The 18685-nt window shown below is 42.4% G+C and overlaps 1 protein-coding gene across 1 annotated transcript in view; it reads left to right on the top strand.

Moving 5' to 3' along the window:
* Positions 1-17457, top strand: part of LOC147683689 (phospholipid scramblase 2-like) — a 469436-nt gene extending 451979 nt beyond the window's left edge. Inside the window, exons 10-12 of the mRNA XM_086944891.1 lie at positions 3996-4157; positions 13971-14102; positions 16039-17457. Coding sequence (XP_086801017.1) covers positions 3996-4157; positions 13971-14102; positions 16039-16077 — 333 coding nt within the window. The 3' untranslated portion in view covers positions 16078-17457. The remainder of the gene's footprint in view (positions 1-3995; positions 4158-13970; positions 14103-16038) is intronic.
* Positions 17458-18685: the final 1228 nt, after the last annotated feature.

Raw genomic sequence — 18685 nt, 5'->3', positions numbered from 1 at the left:
TTTGTCACTGCCCCCCTCTGGTTTGTCACTGCCCCCCTCTGGTTTGTCACTGCCCCCCTCTGGTTTGTCACTGCCCCCCTCTGGTTTGTCACTGCCCCCCTCTGGTTTGTCACTGCCCCCTCTGGTTGGCCACTGCCCCCTCTGGTTGGCCACTGCCCCCCTCTGGTTGGCCACTGCCACCCTCTGGTTGGCCACTGCCACCCTCTGGTTGGCCACTGCCACCCTCTGGTTGGCCACTGCCACCCTCTGGTTGGCCACTGCCACCCTCTGGTTTGCCACTGCCACCCTCTGGTTCATCACCTTGTGGTTCATCACTGCCACCCTCTGGTTCATCACCTTGTGGTTCATCACTGCCACCCTCTGGTTCATCACCTTGTGGTTCATCACTGCCACCCTCTGGTTCGTCACTGCCACCCTCTGGTTCGTCACTGCCACCCTCTGGTTCGTCACTGCCACCCTCTGGTTCACCACTGCCACCCTCTGGTTCACCACTGCCACCCTCTGGTTCACCACTGCCACCCTCTGGTTCATCACTGCCACCCTATTGACTAGTTTTATTTTATCCTGTCTGTACATGTATAATTTTAGTAGCACTAAGCACTTTCCATGCCTCTTGCACTTTAGCAAATTTGTATAAAAATTGTATAGCATTTAACACGTTATCACTTTATTGGTAACTTTGCACATAACTTATTTTATTTCTATAATGAATAGCTGTAAATACCATGCCATTTAGATTAATTCATGATTTTGGACGCATAATGTATTTTAATATCATAGTTTGTACCTAGGAAGATCTGTACAAAATGCTTTGCACTTGACATTTTATTGCAAACATTTGCACACCATTTAATACATTGTAATACCCTAATAAATATTTTTAATAGGGGTATTGCATGGAATAAATGTCCAGTTTCAGACCTGTAAATATGTTTTTTAAAATTATAATATTGATAAAACTTATGTTTTATTGTTTTGCTTATATGGTTATGTTTGACAAATCTGAATAAAGTATTTTGAACTGATACTGCTTAATAATATATTTAAAGTGAGCTCCTGTGCACACACACTCTGTGAAGGGATGCATCTGATATTGTTAACAGCTGTTGTCTGCAGAAGGCAGCACCTTACTACCACCACGTAGCCTGGGGACACACAACAGGCAATTACTGAAAATGAGAAGAATGATTTCAGTATGGAGTAAAAAAAAACACCTACTGACAAACACATGTATCAATTCTAGTGCTTAATTAGTAAAAATAAATACATACATATATGAATAAATAAAAAAAAGTGCCTGTGCCCAAATAGTGTATAGGAAGGCCACTTTCCCTCAGTACTGGTGCCGGCCTGTCATTTGAGGCTATAAACCACACAACTGCGTATGTTTGCTATTTCTCATGTAGATGCGGCTCCCGGTAGAGACAGCTCAATTTTTTCCTTTCTATTTTCATCTAAGCGGTGCAAGATATAATGTCTCTTGTAAAGCAGCGCTGTCTATACTCTATCACTAATTAAATCATACCAAAGTGACTCGGATACAGTCACACTATCAGAGGAAGTGAGGAAATGTCTGCAAAGTTGCCAGATGATCACATGAGTCTGAAACGGCTCATCATGGCCAATACAAGCAAAATCAACCTTCCGATACTATTAACTCTAACAGAATGCCTAAAAGCTGTTGTATCCGGCATGTCTCAAAGTCCAAAGCATCAACTGTGTCCATGCATAAAAAAGTTATACCGCAAGAGATTTAATTTCCCTTTTTTCCCCAAGTGCCCTCTATAGTTCTATTTCTATATACCTTTTTAAGACAAGAGACTGAACCCAGCTCAGGCAGGCAGCTGCCGGAATCAGAGAGTGGATGACTTCCACTAACATGCCGCTGCCATGAGTAAAGTGCCCCAGACAGGCCCCCCCTGCTGCTGGGTGTGGGGCAGGCCGTGGCTGGACAACAGCGCAGGGCAGGCATTGCTCCTGTGGTACAGTACGAATTCATACGTAAGGTATGGCTGCCAAATTACATTTTTACCTGCTTGTTTAATCCTCCATTTTGGTGCCTGGATGTGGAATACGAAATATTGTAGCATTCCAACGCAGCAAGCGCATTCACCCTGTGGTGAGGTCGGCCATCTATATGGGATGCACACTTTACAAATCATGGTCATGGCAAACTTTCGCCCTGGGTTTTTGGCTGCAGATGTTATTGAATTAAGCTGGCCAGTTACACAGCACACCTTATAAAGTAGATTTTCCCATGGAGCCGGGTGGTAGGCTATACTCATGCTGTCGACCTAGTAAGGACGAAGCCTTGATCGGTCCACCTGAGACTTGATGCAGTAAGCTTTACAAATGCTTCACAGTAAATATAGCTCTGTAGACCAGTGGTCGAAGTAAAAAAATAAAAGTGTGAGAACGGTGATCATCAGTCTAATGCGGAAGTTGTGAGCTGTGGCAACATGATGGAATATATGACTAACTGCTGTTCTCGAAGCAAGGCGTAATTTATAGGCCACAATATAGCAGCGACATCTATGAGCATCTGGACGTGCAATGTTTTTTATATTTCTTATCATTGCTTTAGATCTCCCAGCCTTTGAAAATAAAACATTCTCAACACATGCGTACACGAAAGAGGACAACAGGGTTTTGGATTTAACTTCTGTGAGGGAGGGTTCAATTTTAATTTAAACATTAGCTTTTGTGATGACCTCATGCCGTAGTGACATGCGACAGTTGCAAGTACAGCTTGCGTTGCAATAAAAAATAAAGCATGGTGCCCGTATAAGAAACGTGTACACCGACCACACTGTTTCCGCACTTACGTGCAGGCAGGTACATTAGTGCCATAGAGGAGTGTACATTAGGGCCAGGAGTGGTGGAGGAGGCGAATGCTGCGGGAGGGAGAAGCAGTGAGGATTGAAGACAAACGCATTGCCGTCTCATTAGGGGAAGCGAAGTGGCCATTGCGAAAGTGAGCTTGGCTTGGGTCACATGATCTTTTGCAGCAGGAGGTAGGGGGGCCTTTGAAGTGAGGAGAGGAACCCATACGAGCGTGCAAGCCACAAATGCAAATCCTAAACATAAGCATATTGTTGGCCCTGCGTTTCAAAAATCAGAAGTGAGGAGGCAACTGCAGCAGGAGAGAAGGAGAAGGTGGTATCAGCTGCAGCTCAGGAGAGGGACTCTAATCAATAGCAGAGCAAAGTGGGAGCGCTGCTAAAATGCGCATGCTATTGTCCCGGAAGCTGTGTGCATAAAATAGTACTAAAGACAGATACACATCCAAGCATGAGCCCACGAGTGCAAAATCCAGTCTGTGGGGTCAAGCCAGAAGTGAGAAAGGGCAGTCACCAAAAATCCTCACTTTCAACAGAAAAGTGTGGCTTTGCATAAACTGTGACGCTCACCAATGGAAAGCATAGGCGGAGCTTCCAGCCCAATTCCGAAGTCGATTTGACGACAATAGATCTTGCCAGATCGAGCTGTGTGCACGCTGCATTGCTAGGCGAGACCTATAAAGGAAAGGCAACTTTTGAAAAACACAGTTTAGGAGAGAATAGAGGAAACGAGAAGTGACAAAATAAATAAGTACGCCTAAGTAAGGTGCAGCATTAAGGGATCGGTATGAGTTTTAAGAGACTCCATTGCACCGGAGTATGCAGTTTCCAGTTGCCAAGACACTTAAAAGAATAATGGGGTGTTTGTGACACGTGCACAGCTGCGCCCCACGCTGGGCCTGTGATTTCTATGATAGTAAAGGTCTGAAATCTTTCTGTGACACGAAAGTCAAAACAATTGCATGTGCATTTCATTAACGTGTTCGTTCTCAGAGGAGAACCCATAACTAAGGATGCCTAGAATGTATTGTAGAATGTATGGGAATGCACTTCATTATGCAAAAAAGCTAAATGTTCAATGGAAATCTTGTTCAGCTGAGCTCCAACTAAATTTGAAGAACTAATTCTACTTGTGCTTTTCTTTGTTTGTGAAAGCTTGAGGTGCAGGCACCCCCTGGAACGACCGTGGGCTATGTTATCCAGAACTGCCACCCATGTTTGCCCAAGTTTACCGTTCAGAATGAGAAAAAAGAGGGGGTTCTGAGAATTATTGGCCCATGTGTTCCTTGCAGCTGTTGCGGAGATGTGAATTATGAGGTTTGTAACAAGTGAAACTTTGATTCCTGATCAAGAAAATATGTATGCTTATGGAAAAATGAATGCGTTTCTGATTATACAGTCTACCAAGTATTCAATTCACTGATATTTAACTCTAAATAGAAAAAAAAGAAAAATGAATGCAAGATTTATGTAGATGGGAGAAGTTGCTTAGACTTATTTTAGGACGTTGCACGCCTAAAACATACTTAATGCAATATTTAAGGGTTTTGTGCTGTACTTGTTCAAATCGTGACTTTCCTATACTTAGAATTGGGAGAGCTTCTCAACATCATTTCACAAGAATAAACTAGAGCACACTTCTCGTGAGACTGTCCGCTGCAGTGAGACCTATCTACTCAAACCATCTCTCCCCCAAGAAAATACTCCTGGGTTGACAAGCACAGTGCTTAAGGTGTGAAAGAATAGATGCCGGGGTCTAAAGGTTTACTGAGATTCCTGCGGCTACAGATTGTGTATAAAGACTGTTCAGCTTTCTGGAAACCCTGACAGTGTGCCTCCTTCATTCACAAGACACTCCCTGTCCTTTTATCTCACTCTTGCAGGTTCCTTTCATCCCTGTTTTCTCCCTGTCACTTTTTCAGTCCTTCGCTTCCTCCTACTCTGCCTCAGTACCGTTTTCTTCTCTTGTTCAGAGTCAAATTTGGATGAGGAAATATAAGTGCTGGTCCCTCAAAATAAGAGCCAGTTTCCGACACCTGCAACCACTGGCACAAATTAAGCACTGCATAAGCATAACCGAATCAGTAAATTTGATGAGCTAGAGGTAGCTATTAAATGGAATTAACAAAAGATTGTGTTCTGCAATAAAACGTTATGTACAGGCATAGTTTTATACATGGAATTTGTGACAATCCGGGGGGGGGGGGAGGAGATCAACGAAACAGCACACAAATACCTGTCTTATCTGATGTGTAAACATGTTCTCCAAGTAAGCTTCTTTGTCAGAGCCAAATGGGTGACTACGTCCATCGTCCTGCTTGACAAGCAGATATTAAATCAGCTGTTGGACCTGGCATCCTTGGCGTGGTTTCCCCTGACTATTTGCCATCTGACGTCCTGTTTTGCTAACTTCATTTTTTTGCTGGCTTTAGGATTCTGGACACCCTACAACTTTCACCCAATTCTAAAGTACATATACTCTGTAACAATGGCTTATTCATGACTGGGATATTTAATTTACTTATAGGTCCCAAGTAGAGTACACTATATGTGCACCGGGCCTGTAAATTAAATGCTACTTAGGGCCTGTTGCACTGATTGTGCCACCCACTTAGTAGCCCTTTAAAGATGACTCCGGCCTGACACTGCAGAGCCTGCGTGTGCAGTATTAAACTGCCATTTCAACCTGGCAAGTTAACCAACTTGCCAGGGCCAAACCATCCATTTTATTACAGACAAGTCGTCCCTAAGGTAGGCCCTAGGCCGCTCTGAGCAGGGTGCAGTGTATTTACAAGGTAGGACATTCACTTTGGAGTTTTACATATCCTGGTAGTGAAAGACTGCTTAATTCATTTTTCAGTACTGCTAGGTCTGCCTCTCCCATAGGTAATCTTTGGGATTGCTTTAAATCATCTCTTAAATCTAATTTCCAATTGGGAAAATATAGAGGTTTGGAGTTTAGGGTCTCTGGGCTAACCATTTAAAATCACAATTTATGGTGAAGTCGGATTTTAAATTGTAATTCTAAAAATGCCACTTTTAGAAAGTTGGCATTTAGTTACTTTAACCATTCTGAGACGTTGCCTGTCTCAGACTACAGGTCTGGTGTGGGTGGCAGCTTGGCTTTATGCATTCCCTTGAGACATTCACAAAAAGGGAACTGGGGATATTTTCATCCTGATGGCCCATCACCAGACTGATGGTACTTTCTGAGGTAGATTAGGAGTGAGGAGCTGACAATTGCACCTGAGTAGGACTGTGCCTGTCCCCACACAAGGAGTCGCATAACCCCATGTAGTGAGTCTGGGGCCAGGATATGAGAGGTGGGGACTTGTGATATTGAAAGGCCTCTCTGAAATTGCCCTTACTTCAAAAACACATTTAGGTAGAAGTATTGGACCTCTGACGCCACCAAATCAGAACTTTGCTGGAACCAAGTACAATCTGCCTGAAGAAGAGCTGCAGTGCTGTAGGTGGGACTGCCACTTTGTCACCTGCTCTGCTGTGTTGAGCTTCTGCTTCTTGCCTGGGAGTGAGAAGGACTGAATCAGTTGTCTACATCCTTGAACCCAAGTTTCTCCAAGGGCTTGTTTGATTGCCTACTTTTCTATGAAGTTCAGTGTTACAAAAGACTTCTTGCAACTCACTGTTGCTGCTGGACTCTGCCATCTGTGAGTCCTACCCTTGCTTGAGGCGCCCTCTACAGTTCTGGGCCTCAGACTTGGAGTCTGCAGCTGTTTCTGCAAAAAAAAACATATATCAATATATGCACAGCACTGCGCGGCTCTGAACCGATGCAGTACCGGAGGACATCCCTGCATAGCTTGAGGACGATACGTTGACCTGGCTGTGATGATCTTTGACAACACAGCACAATCCAAAGAGACTGCTGTGAGGCTCAACTTCAATGCATCAACCCAACTGTGTAAATCGAAAACGACGCATCAAGTCTTCGACGCTTGCTCCATCCGAAGGTACTTTATCAAGGCCTGTGTCCTGTAGCCGGCCTGCCCTCCGTAACTGTTGGCCTGGATCTTTGGATGTAATCTGGTATAGTTTGACCTCAAGTTACCTTTTAGCACTATTGACTTTTAGGCACTGTTTTTAGATTTTCTCTCCAGTTCTAATTATTGGATTTTTGTCATTTTGGTCTTGTTTGACTCCGATAAATATTCTCTATTTGTGCAAACTGGTGTGGAGCCTTTTTGTGGTGGTTTCACTCTTTCTGTAATTGAACAAATACTTTATACATTGCCTCTTAAGATATGCCGGACTCCTCTGTACAAGCTTTATATAAATAACTTATCCTAGGCAACTAATAGGCCCTGAGAGAATAGCAGGTACTGAGGAACATCAATTGTTGTAGCCAAATAATAGATCACCTAAAGTAGTGCACATCAAATTATTAACAATAAGAAAAAGTATTATTCATGGTTAGTTTATTAAAAATACAAAAAATATTTAATCAAATCACTGACACAGTAAAAAAATCATGCAATTACTTTCTCATGGATGTTACAAACAACAATATTACAAGTGACAATTTCAATTTATACACATATTTAAAAAACAAGTAAAAAGACCAACAAGTGGAGTTATTGATTAGAACACATTTAAAAGGGCTTTTTATTTGTATGTGCTGTTTAGAGTGTGCACAGATAAGTGCCGAAATTACCGGCTTTAGGTGATTTTGCTTATTTTTGTAGTGAGTGGGTGTTACACCTGGCACCATTGACGTGTGCCTCCCTTCCACTTTTTGCTGTTGCCTCCTGTGTCTTTGCTGGTTTAGATGCTTTGGGCACTTTGCCACTGCTATTCAGTGCCAAAGTGCAAGTGCTCCATATTGTAAATTGTTGTATTGAATTAGTGACACCATGATTGGCTTATTTGATTTACTTGTCAGACCCTAGTACAGTGCACCATGTGCGTCCAGGGCCTGTGAATCAAATACTGCTGGTGAGCTTGCAGCACTGGTTGTGCCACCCACAGAAGCAGCTTATCAAATATGGCTCAGGCATGCCATTGCAGAGCCTGTGTGCAGTCTGGGACTGCCATATCGACTTGGCAAGAGCACCTACTTGCCAGTCCCTAAACCTTCCCTTTTCTACATATTAGTCACCCCTAAGGTAGGGCAGGGTGCATTGTATATAAAAAGTAGGACATGCCCTGATGTGTGTTGCCTGTCCTGATAGTGAGTTACAGCCAATTTAGTTTTTCACTACTGCACGGCTCCCTGTTCCCATAGGCCAGAATGGGAAGTTTTATTATAACATCTTATAATCCTAACTGACCCAGAGAACAAGGTAAAGATTAGAGTTTAGCATGCCTGAACTCAGAATGTTAAAATACATAGTTTAGTGAGGGTGATTTTTGCATTCTGTTTGAAAATACCACTTTTAGAAAGTAGGTATTTTCTTGCCTAACCACCCAGCATGTCTCAGCTGGGTTTGTGTAGTTCATGTCTGGTTTATGAGTGACAGGGGGCTGGAGAGGGCCTTTGTTCCAGCAGTCTGATGGGTCAGAGCTGGGTGGAATGGGACCTGCATTGAATAGAGAGTAGGAGACGGAGATTTCCTTTCACTGACCTGAGCCCTAATAGAATAGAGAGTAGGGGGAGCAGATTTCCTTTCAGCTACCTAGGCCAGGTCCGCTCTCAAACAATGCTGTCTCCACCTCCTGCCAGGAAGCTGCACCAGGGAAGACAGAACTGGTTTTGGCAGGGCACAGGCACCCTCTGCCTTCGAGAACAAAAAATGTTGCAGTATAAATATTGGGACTCAGACCCCAGAACTCTAGATCAAGACAAACCTTTGCCAAGGAGAAGAACCGGAGAAGCTGAAGGAAGATTACTGTCCCTGTGCTGATTGCTGTTGGGGTTAGCCTGCAGTGGATACTTTATTGCCAAGGAAAGAAGGAGAGGAACTTTGTGTGAACGTTTACTATCTTGAGGAAGATCTACAAGGGTTTGTGACTGAGCTTGCCTCCTGTTCTGAAGGGACACAAATACTTCACTACCAGTTCCTCCTGAATTTCCCTTGCTGGCAATTTAGCCTGAGTGAGGTGCTGCTGTTTGAGCCCTCTGAAAGACTGCGTGTTACTGGGAGCTGGAAGCACAACTCCACAATGAGAAGCGTGTCACCATGCAGCTGTTCGCCGTTGCATCACAGACGAAGCGTGTCGCATCACCGGAGAAGCGTGTCGCCACCGCAGATGTTGCCGTCGCATCACCGGAGAAGCGTGTTGCAGGGCCTGTCGTGGCTCAAGAGTCTATCGAGTTCGCCTCATGGATGTCGGGCGTGCAAGCATCGCATCCACATTGTCGCATCGCAGCAAAGACGCCATTTTGACGCATCGCACCGGATCATCGCATCGCGGTGCCATCTTGTTGCATCGCACCGGAGCACAGTAGGAAACCGACTTATCCTCTCCTCTCCGGTAAGGAATTGACGCATCACCTCCCCTGCGCTGCAGTAAGAAACCAAAGCATCACCTTCCCTGTGTCCCTTTTGTTTGTTTTGCATGACTCATCCAAGGTACTTTGAGAGTAAAGTGTTGCATTTACCATCTACATTGAACTAAGCTATTTCTACCTTTTTAAAGACATTATTTTGATTACAGTATTGTGGATTTTTGTTGTTTGGTCTTGTGTTAAGTCTAGTAAAGATTACTTATTTTTCTAAACTAGTTTGGTGTCCATTTGTAGTGGTTTCACTGGATTACTGAATGTGTTCACAAATGCTTTACACACTGCCTCTGAGATAAGCCTGTCTGCTCATGCCAAACTACCAAGGGGATGAGCAGGGGATATCCAGGAGTATACTCCCCTTTCTCTAACTAGAAGCAAAGGCCCCTATTTGGTCAAAGGTACCAACCTCTGCCAACTAGAGACCCCCATTTCGAACAGTGGGACATCAAAATACCAGTGGTGCTGGTTGAAATCCGATCAGCTGGCAACCCTAATCAGGAAACTGAAAGTTTGTTGCAGGATCAGCACATTATTTATTTCCTCCAACATACATCCCTGATTGTTGCCATAATTGCAATAATTTAACATATCAAATTCTATGCAGGCCATCAATACAATGCAGAGTTACTCCAGATGTCTATGTATACATCCTGCCTTCAAACAACTTACTCCTCATTCTCATCAATAACCATTCACTTTCATCCTCACCCTGCACACACACTGCTCATACTGCACTGACACTGCTTTCAATGCACTAAGGCCATTCACCCTCCTCTACCCTGCACTCACATGTGCACACCACTCACCCTGCACACACCTTACAATCCACTCACTTGTCACTTTCACCACTCATCCTGAACTCACGGAAATCACACTACATTCAAGCTGCTACCCCACTCTCACATTGTTCATCCTCCTCTTACCCTGTGCTCAAATGAGCACACCTCTCACATTGCACTCTCAGCGACCACACTGCACTCATGCCCCTCACCATGACCTCATGCATTTCTCCCTCCATGTGCCCTGTGGTCAAATGAACACACCACTCCCTCTGAGCTCAAAGAGATCACACTGCACTCACCATGCACTCATGCTTGTCACCCTGCCCTTGCAAGAGCACACTACGCACCCTACACTCAGGTGACACTTCACTCACCTGTCACTCTCACTGCTCACTTTGCAAACACACATCACTCCCCATGCATTCATTCTTCCCAGTCTGTACTTTCACCCTCACCCAAACTCTTATGTAGCACCACTCACCCTGCAGTCACTCCTCTCACCCTACTCTCACACTGTCACATTGCTCTCTTTACACGCTTACTGTGTACTAACATAGGCACAAGGGTCACTCACACAGCTCCCCAGTCCCTCACATATTCACTTTCAAGGGCACATCACTCACACCATGGATACAAGCAGAGCACTCACCCTGTAGTCTCACCACTCACCCTGCACATCCTCCACTCGCATTGCAATCACACAAAATAACCTCTCAGCCTGCACTACAGGCACTCTGTTCATACTGCCTGCACACAGGATCAGTAGTGTGCCGAAACCCATAGGACCATACCACTCCATCTGCACTAACTCCTCTCACCGTGCACTCGCCAATCACACTCGCTGCTCATCTTTTGATGCCTACACGACAGAGAAGACCAAATCTCTTTTACCAATAGGTGTTACATATGCCCCACTGACTGGCATGTTAGAAGGTGTAGTGGATATGGGGGATACAGTTAGCAAAGCTAGTTGACGCTAGGGGTAAAAGGTTGGCTATGTCAGTTAACACAAGTTTGAGTGTCCTATATTGAAATGTGGCGGACCTACAAACAAAATAAAATAACATTGAATTGGTTACTTTCACTGAAAGATATTAATTCTATGTTTTCAAGACACATGGTCATTAGAACCACTCCATATTATTGGTTATAGGACATTCCACATGTCAGCAATTAAGGCAAATTCAGGTAGAGCCAAAGAAGGTATGGCTATTTATATTTCTACCCTAGTAAATCAACGTGCGTAGAAATAACGGGCTGGTGACCCACATTACTAAATTTTGGGCTTTAAGAACACCAGGGGCCGTATTATATAGGTGGCCCAAGTGCGCAACGGGCATTTGCGCCCGTTTTGGGCTCAGCCCGGGCACTTTGGTATTACAGAAGTGGCACAAGATGTGTTTGCGGCTCCTTCTGTAATACAAATAGTGCTGGTGCACATAAAGCTCCAGCGCTACCTTCAGGGGGCGTTCCCTCATTTGCATGGAGGCGTGACCGCTCTTTATTGAAGACTTGGGTGTAGAGGCAAACTCTCAGGCGGTGTATGAACAGTGTATGGAAACATGATTAAACACAAGTTCTTAAAAACTAATGTGTTTGCAAATGAAGTAGGTGTACCTACAATCTCATTTTTAAAGACACTTACAGCTAGTGAAGTACGAAGTATTTTTGAATATATACTAGTGTCTGATAATCTGATATTCTATAGCCATAATTTTAAACTTAGTGGAAATTGATTTAGTGACCTCCATCTACAAAGTTTGCATATTAATTCTTCTGTGTGGGAAGCCCAGAGTATGTGCTGTAAAGATACCAGAAAAATTAAGATTGTTGGCAGAAATGCTCCATGAATAAATGGGACTGGGTGAACCCAGATATCTTCTTAGCAAAATGAATAAAGAAAAACAAAATGTAGGTTAATGTTTTACTAGATGAGATTTCCGGCAACATGTGAATTAAAAGATTCTTGGTTCCAATCTCGATATATATAAAAGATTTACCCACTAAGCCTTCGAGCAGAAGGATCATAAAGGTTTGACCACAAATGCAGGAAGGCTCATATGAGACTTGAAGCTGCACTGAAAAAATATAATCGATTACAGAGTGAGTTGTGGCAGCCAGTAAGGCCTAGGATAACCTGGCCTTCTAGCAAGTGATGAATCACCCAATGTAAAGAGATAAGTGAGGTCCCTCACTTGAAGTAGCTATCTCGGCCCATGAATGGATTGCTCCTTTTTGTAGTGCATATGCAATTGCTAATACGGTTGAGAAGGTCAATAGCAAGGAGGGGGAATCATATAATCCCCTTTCTTTCTAGTGAAGATAATGCAATGTTTATGCCAACCTTGCAAGAGGTAACCTGCGCAATTAATAAATATCCTAATTCAAAAGCTGCAGACCCAATGGGGTCCCTGCAGATCTTTTTCAGGCCAGTGTTGAATTCTGACGTCCACAATTATCATATGTTCTGAAGACAACATGTAGAATGAAAACCTGAATACTGGTCTCACAGTCCTTAGTATCTCTAAGAAACCGCAGTCGTACTGACTTGATTTCTTTGTTTTGTAATGACCTGTCGGTCACCTACCCCCAGAAATGGATACTTAAGGATAGGTGTTGATTTGAAACATGCACATAACTTCTCATACTTGGGGGTAATATTTCATTCTGCTCTCAACTGGAAACAGCAAGTTAATATGAGCAATGAACAATTCAGAAGAGGGGAAAAGGGGATCTATGATAAGAGTAAGGGCAAGTCTCTTGTCTCTGCGTAACAAAATTGCCCCTTCTTTAATTCAGTCTAAGTTCTTTTCTATCAATCTCCTCCATTAGACTCCAGTTCGCTTGCATTCCCTGTCTCTAAAGGAGGATGACCTATGTTGGAGTTATGGTTTATCGGCTGGTAATTACCCACATATGTTTTTTGAGTGTTCTCTTTTGCAATCCTTTTGGGATTTGATACATAGGCATCTTATATTAATATTTGATGTTCAATTCCAGCTCTCCTTTCCCATGATTATGCTTGGTCCATTGGCCTCTCCTATCCCGTTGCCTTTAGATTCCTTAGAATTACAACTAATGGATCTTCTATTAATTGTAGCTGTCAAAGTGATTCTTATGGAATGGAAGTATTTTTCCTCGGTCTCATACCATACCTGGTGGGCATGGAATTCCTTTTTGAGAAGTGCACACACTCCGGTTGATGAGGCTCATCTCTCTCCTTCGATCTCTAGTGGTGTTTGGAGAGCTTTGGATGCATATATGGAGTTAGCATCGAAAGGTTTAGTTGCTCAATATCCCTTTGGGCTACCTGATTGAGTGTGTCTTGTGTGTTTGTTTGTGGAGCCCCACAGGAGTTTGTTTCTCTATCTTTTCTTCCCTCCTTCTTCTTTCCCCGCTTTCTTCCTTTTCCTTTCTCTTAACTTTCTCCTTTTCTCCTTTCTCTTGCTAGTTCTCCTCTTTCTATTGCATAGTGATACTGTTGATGCTTTTTATTATGCTGATCACTAATTCTTTGTATTCTACAATACTTATATGCAATTTATCCAATGAATTATTTGTAACTCAGCCACCATTGATATATTATTCTTTATCACTACTCATCACCTGTATCACTTTTTATTATGTTTTACTATTTATTTACTGCCTCAAATTCTAATAACATTTTTGAACTTAAAGTCTCTAATTTTTGAAGAAATGTACATGGCGTCATTTAAGCTTATTAGTATTAGTCTCTTTTAACACAGCGGGAAGCACAAGTGGCTGAGGCAAAGGGATGACTAGGTCCAGTAGCACACATGTCCTTATAGGGAATACATTCTGCAACATGTTTATGACGTCATAAAACACATTTTATGCTTCTGTTGCTTCTTGTTTTCCCAGGTAAAATCCCTTGATAAGTCCCAAGATGTTGGAAGGATAGCATTCACAGATGGAGAGAACTTCGGGATCCAATTTCCTACGGACCTTGATGTGAAAATAAAAGCTGCGCTACTTGGTGCCTGTTTCCTAATAGTACGTTTTTCAGGAGTAACTGTTACATGCTTATGGTGCAACCAACTTACAACAGTATTTCTGGTGGGATTCAGAGCAGGGTGCACCATATCTGAGATTTCCCTTATCTCAGGATGATTGTAACCTCAGGGTCGTTTTCTGATAACAGCCTCTAGTTTGATGTTAAAAATCTGCCTACCCTCTCAAAGGATCCACTGGTATCTGACTAAGCTGGTGAGTGATCCATCACACATGAGCTCTGGTGTTTGAGAAATTTTTCACACAGAATAAACTTTCCCTAGAGATAAAGGATATTCATGATTAGCCTTTATTAATCAACCAGCAGCATCTTGATGAATATTGTAAACCAAACAATAAATGCATGGCTTTGTAAATTGTCTCAAGAGCATCTCCGTCCGGTATTTCTAACCACTCAGCTCTTGTGGATCTTTCACTTGATACCATTCCTTCAGTCATTCCTGACGCCATTTTTTTTTCACTGCCGGCTTCCGTAGGAAGGACTGCATTTTTAGGTCGAGCATCAGCATGCATCCTCTGTCTGCAAGACCTGCTGGAATCACTTGTACTGAGCGTAATACCGCCAGCTGCTTGCAATTGGTTTACTCTTGCAGTGCTCGTATTTCGTGGCTCCTTATTCGTTTTTGCTCCGATACATCATTTCTGGTTTTACGGTGAGGAACACCAGTATATTAGTTTCCCTACACACATAAATGTTGTGTGTTCTTTGGGGACTACTTGTTTAGGGATGGTAGCTTGTTGAATGAGGCATATTACATGTGTTTTTTTCCATTTCTTTACTTTTTCCTGCAACCCTTTTCCTCAGGTGTCGATCTTTCATCTCTCTCGCTCTCTCTCTTTCACTCTTTCACTCTCCATCCATCTACAACTATTTACTCTCAACTTAAAATATATTTTCCTTAGCATTAACATTCTGTTTTCAACGTTGCAGAAGCTCCTCAAAGGGTTGCAGTTGAAATTTAACACCACAGCTCTCGCACCGAGATCTATTACACCGCAGATGGACAATACAATTTGTAGACACACCCTGAGAGATATTACCATTTTTGACAAAATACATAGCCACCTAATGAGTAACCCTTAGGCAGTTTGTGATTTACTTTACTCCCTGCTGTGTAATTTACTTGTCTGCTAATACTGTCAAACATTCCTCTCAGAATTCTGAAGACGACTGAAATGGGACACATATCTTGAAATAACATCTTTTTACACTTCCCCGTTTTATTAGGGTTCAAGGAGGAATAGTTGCTTGCCTGTAAAGTTATTCTCCAGAATGTTTCTTCTCTGTACCTTCTTGAATCCTTCCTATTTGATTTGGAAAATGCTGCATAGTGACCACAAGATGGTATAACAGGCAGGTATTGCATAAGGAGGCATAGGCATTTAACGGAGTATTGGCTGATAAGGGTAATCAACAACCATTAATGCCCGCCAGTGCAGGCAATAAGGGATGTTAATGCCCAGCCCTACACCTAGTGATGTATTCATCAGAGGGGGAGGTGGTAAACGGATGGCAACACCACAGCTCCAAACGTTTTTTTATCAGAAGCTGTTCCTCTTTTTCTTCACTTTCTAATTCGGGTGGGGGGTATTGCATAAGGAGGCAAAGCATTTCTGAAGAGTTGGGAGCTGGTATCTATGGAAAACACAGTTTTGCAGCCCTGAACATGGATACAGCAGCTGGAGCCCACAAATGGAGCATTCTGATTGGCTGGATCGCTCCAAGTATTCTAAAAAGGCAGCTAAGTCACTTGATGACCTACAGCTAAAGAAATTTTTTATTTTAGGAATCCTTCAATCTGACATCTGATCTTCTAAAGTAGCAAATCTCAAAGATTGACTGTCTTCAACTGTGAATGTTTAAAATCTATATTTCCGGTCCACAAAATTAATTTTTCTTTGTCTTTTTCTTTTTTAGGATTATATGTTTTTTGAGCACAAGCAAGACAATTGTTAGCCGGGCACTTCAGATTGACAGCTTTAACTGGCTAATATAAATGATTGTTATATAATTCTCAAAATGGATTGCATATATTTTACATAAGACAGTCAACATATATATTTTTCTTGAAGCAGAATCTTAACTGTGTTTATTATGCAGAGATTTCACATCAGCTTTGTTACTGAGCTGAATTTTAACTACTGCACATCGTCCAATTTATTACATTTGTTTGTGGATAGGGTGGGACCAGAGTTTAATGTGTGCCGGAGCTTAATGTGTGCCGGTGATTGCCGAGGCTCTGTACCGGTACTTCTGTTTCAACACCAACACTTATTTCTAACAATCTACCACATGGTGGCACTACTTGTTTATTTTTTAGCAGAGCACTTATGCCGGTTGTTTAAAAATTCAATTTACATTAAAATAATTGTCTCCCAGGCCATTCTTACATTTTTGGTGAAATGGAATATTCTAAACTCAAGTTTACTACACTTGGTTGGCTATCGGGGAACAGCGGCACTGCCATTTTGCATCGCTGGGTGGGGGGTGTGAGTTGCCGCAGTCTCCTCCTAGGAAATACCTTGGGTCCTTAAAAATTAAGCCCTGGGTGGAGTGAGGGAGGATAGAGAGGGAGAAAGAGTTATACGTCTGTCATTGTGATGGATCTGATAATAGCAGATATTCTACAAGATAGAAGGCCCATTTTATTTTTTGCACTGTATTTATACTTCTGCAGTGGTGCAGGACATACTGTGGCTGCTAGTGCTATGGCTGGGTCTGGCATGCCTTTTAAGTGCACCGTGAGTTGAAGAAAACTTATTCTCATTTGTGTGGGCATCAACAACATATTAGTTTTGATGGAGAATTAGGAAGAATGTTAAGTATTGCATATACATTGTATGTTTTAACCTGCAAGGATTTAAAGTACCACAAATATCCTATTCATTCGTAGGAGGCTACTGAGTAATATGTAGGATATTTGCATCTATTGATGAGTTTCGATTAGGTTTAATGTGTGCCATAACAAAGAGTCACATTATGTTTTAATGATTGTCCGACATGCACACTGGAAAATGTTTTTGGGTCGATTTCAGTGTTTTATTTTTAATATTTTGTCACTTAAAATGTTTGATTAGTAGGAATAAAATTGGCAATATGCAAACCTACCTCTATGTAATTCGATAAATGGCTTTTAACTCCTTTTTACCAGTCCTGTACATTCGTTGTCTATTTCAAAGTTTCAATAATGGCACAATTGTGCGGATACCAAGGCTGGTTACATGTAGTCTGTACATGCACATGTAAATGGACCAATCCGCAGTCGTCGTACAGCAACAATGTAATTTGAATATTGAAGTACTTTTTAGTGTCACAATAAATGTTATACCTCTACTTCAATAATGTCTTCCCGTTATTTATTCGTGATTTTTGTTGTCTTTTTATTGAAATGGTTTTTGATCAATAATAAACCAGGAGGTGGGACCTATACAGAGCGTTAAAAACTCAAACTTCACATGACCATAAAATGCTAAAATCAACAAGGACCTTGATATCCCTGAAATATGGAAGGTGTCTAATCGGCCTCTCACTAAATTCCGCAGGGAGGCCCCATCATTTTGCACTACACCACTGGGCCAAACTTATAAGTCTGCAGAAAAACCAGCCTCACAGATGCATAGAGAAGGCAGGGATGTGAAAAAAAGTTTAATGTTTATCCCCGTAACATGTCATTTAAGTTTGCAAACTAGCTTTAAGTACAATCCGCTGACAATTCTAAGCACCCAGAGTATTCTGACATTTACAATACAAAATTAACAGTTGCGGCTGATGTTAACAAAGTGATGGAGCAGTGTGGGGGAGATTATTGGAAACTAACCTGCTTCCCACCGTATCAGTGCTCTTCTTGCAGCTGGTGAACAGCATCCCACACTACCCTACGCCAATCCACACCCTGCTTTCATGATGGCAATACTTACCCAGCATAAGAGAAGCTCCAGGATTGGTCTGAGCGGGCTGGTTTTGCACTCACACAGGGACTAGGAAGCAGCTGTGCAGCACAGGTTGGTGAAATCTAAGTGTGCATGTCACTTTGGCTGTCCTAAGTTAGCCGGCCAAACAGACATGTGCATTTGCAGTGACCACAACTCCTCCTAATCAGGATGCCCCCTCTTAAAAGACTCTATTCACAGTGCTGAAAAATATAATGATAATAAAGGTGTTATTATCATTTTATTTTTCATGATTGCATCTCCCTGGTGGCTCTCAGCAGCGGGGCGATGATCCTCCTTCATAACAGAGGAGACGCCACTGAAAATTATTAATGTTTTCTAAGTTTTGTGCGGGTGATACCCAGTTTCTTAATTGACGTGGAGGACCCTGATTCTACGGTTCTTAGGCTACAGTGAGGACTAGTAGAGAATAGAGGGTGGATGAGAGGAGGCTAGGTGCATTTATACAGGAACAGGAAGGACGTTCTGCTATTAGGAACAAATAATCAGGCTGGTACGGGTCCACCCTTTGGAACCAACTGATTTTTGTTTCAGCTGCTGGAAAGATATCACGGGTAAGGAAAATAATTTTCTGAGGACATTTGATAACAAGTTAAATCATTTTTTATTGTTTA

This window comes from Lissotriton vulgaris, chromosome 11, assembly GCF_964263255.1.
Source record: "Lissotriton vulgaris chromosome 11, aLisVul1.2, whole genome shotgun sequence".
Classification (NCBI taxonomy): domain Eukaryota; kingdom Metazoa; phylum Chordata; class Amphibia; order Caudata; family Salamandridae; genus Lissotriton; species Lissotriton vulgaris.
This window is presented reverse-complemented; position numbering and strand designations above follow the sequence as displayed.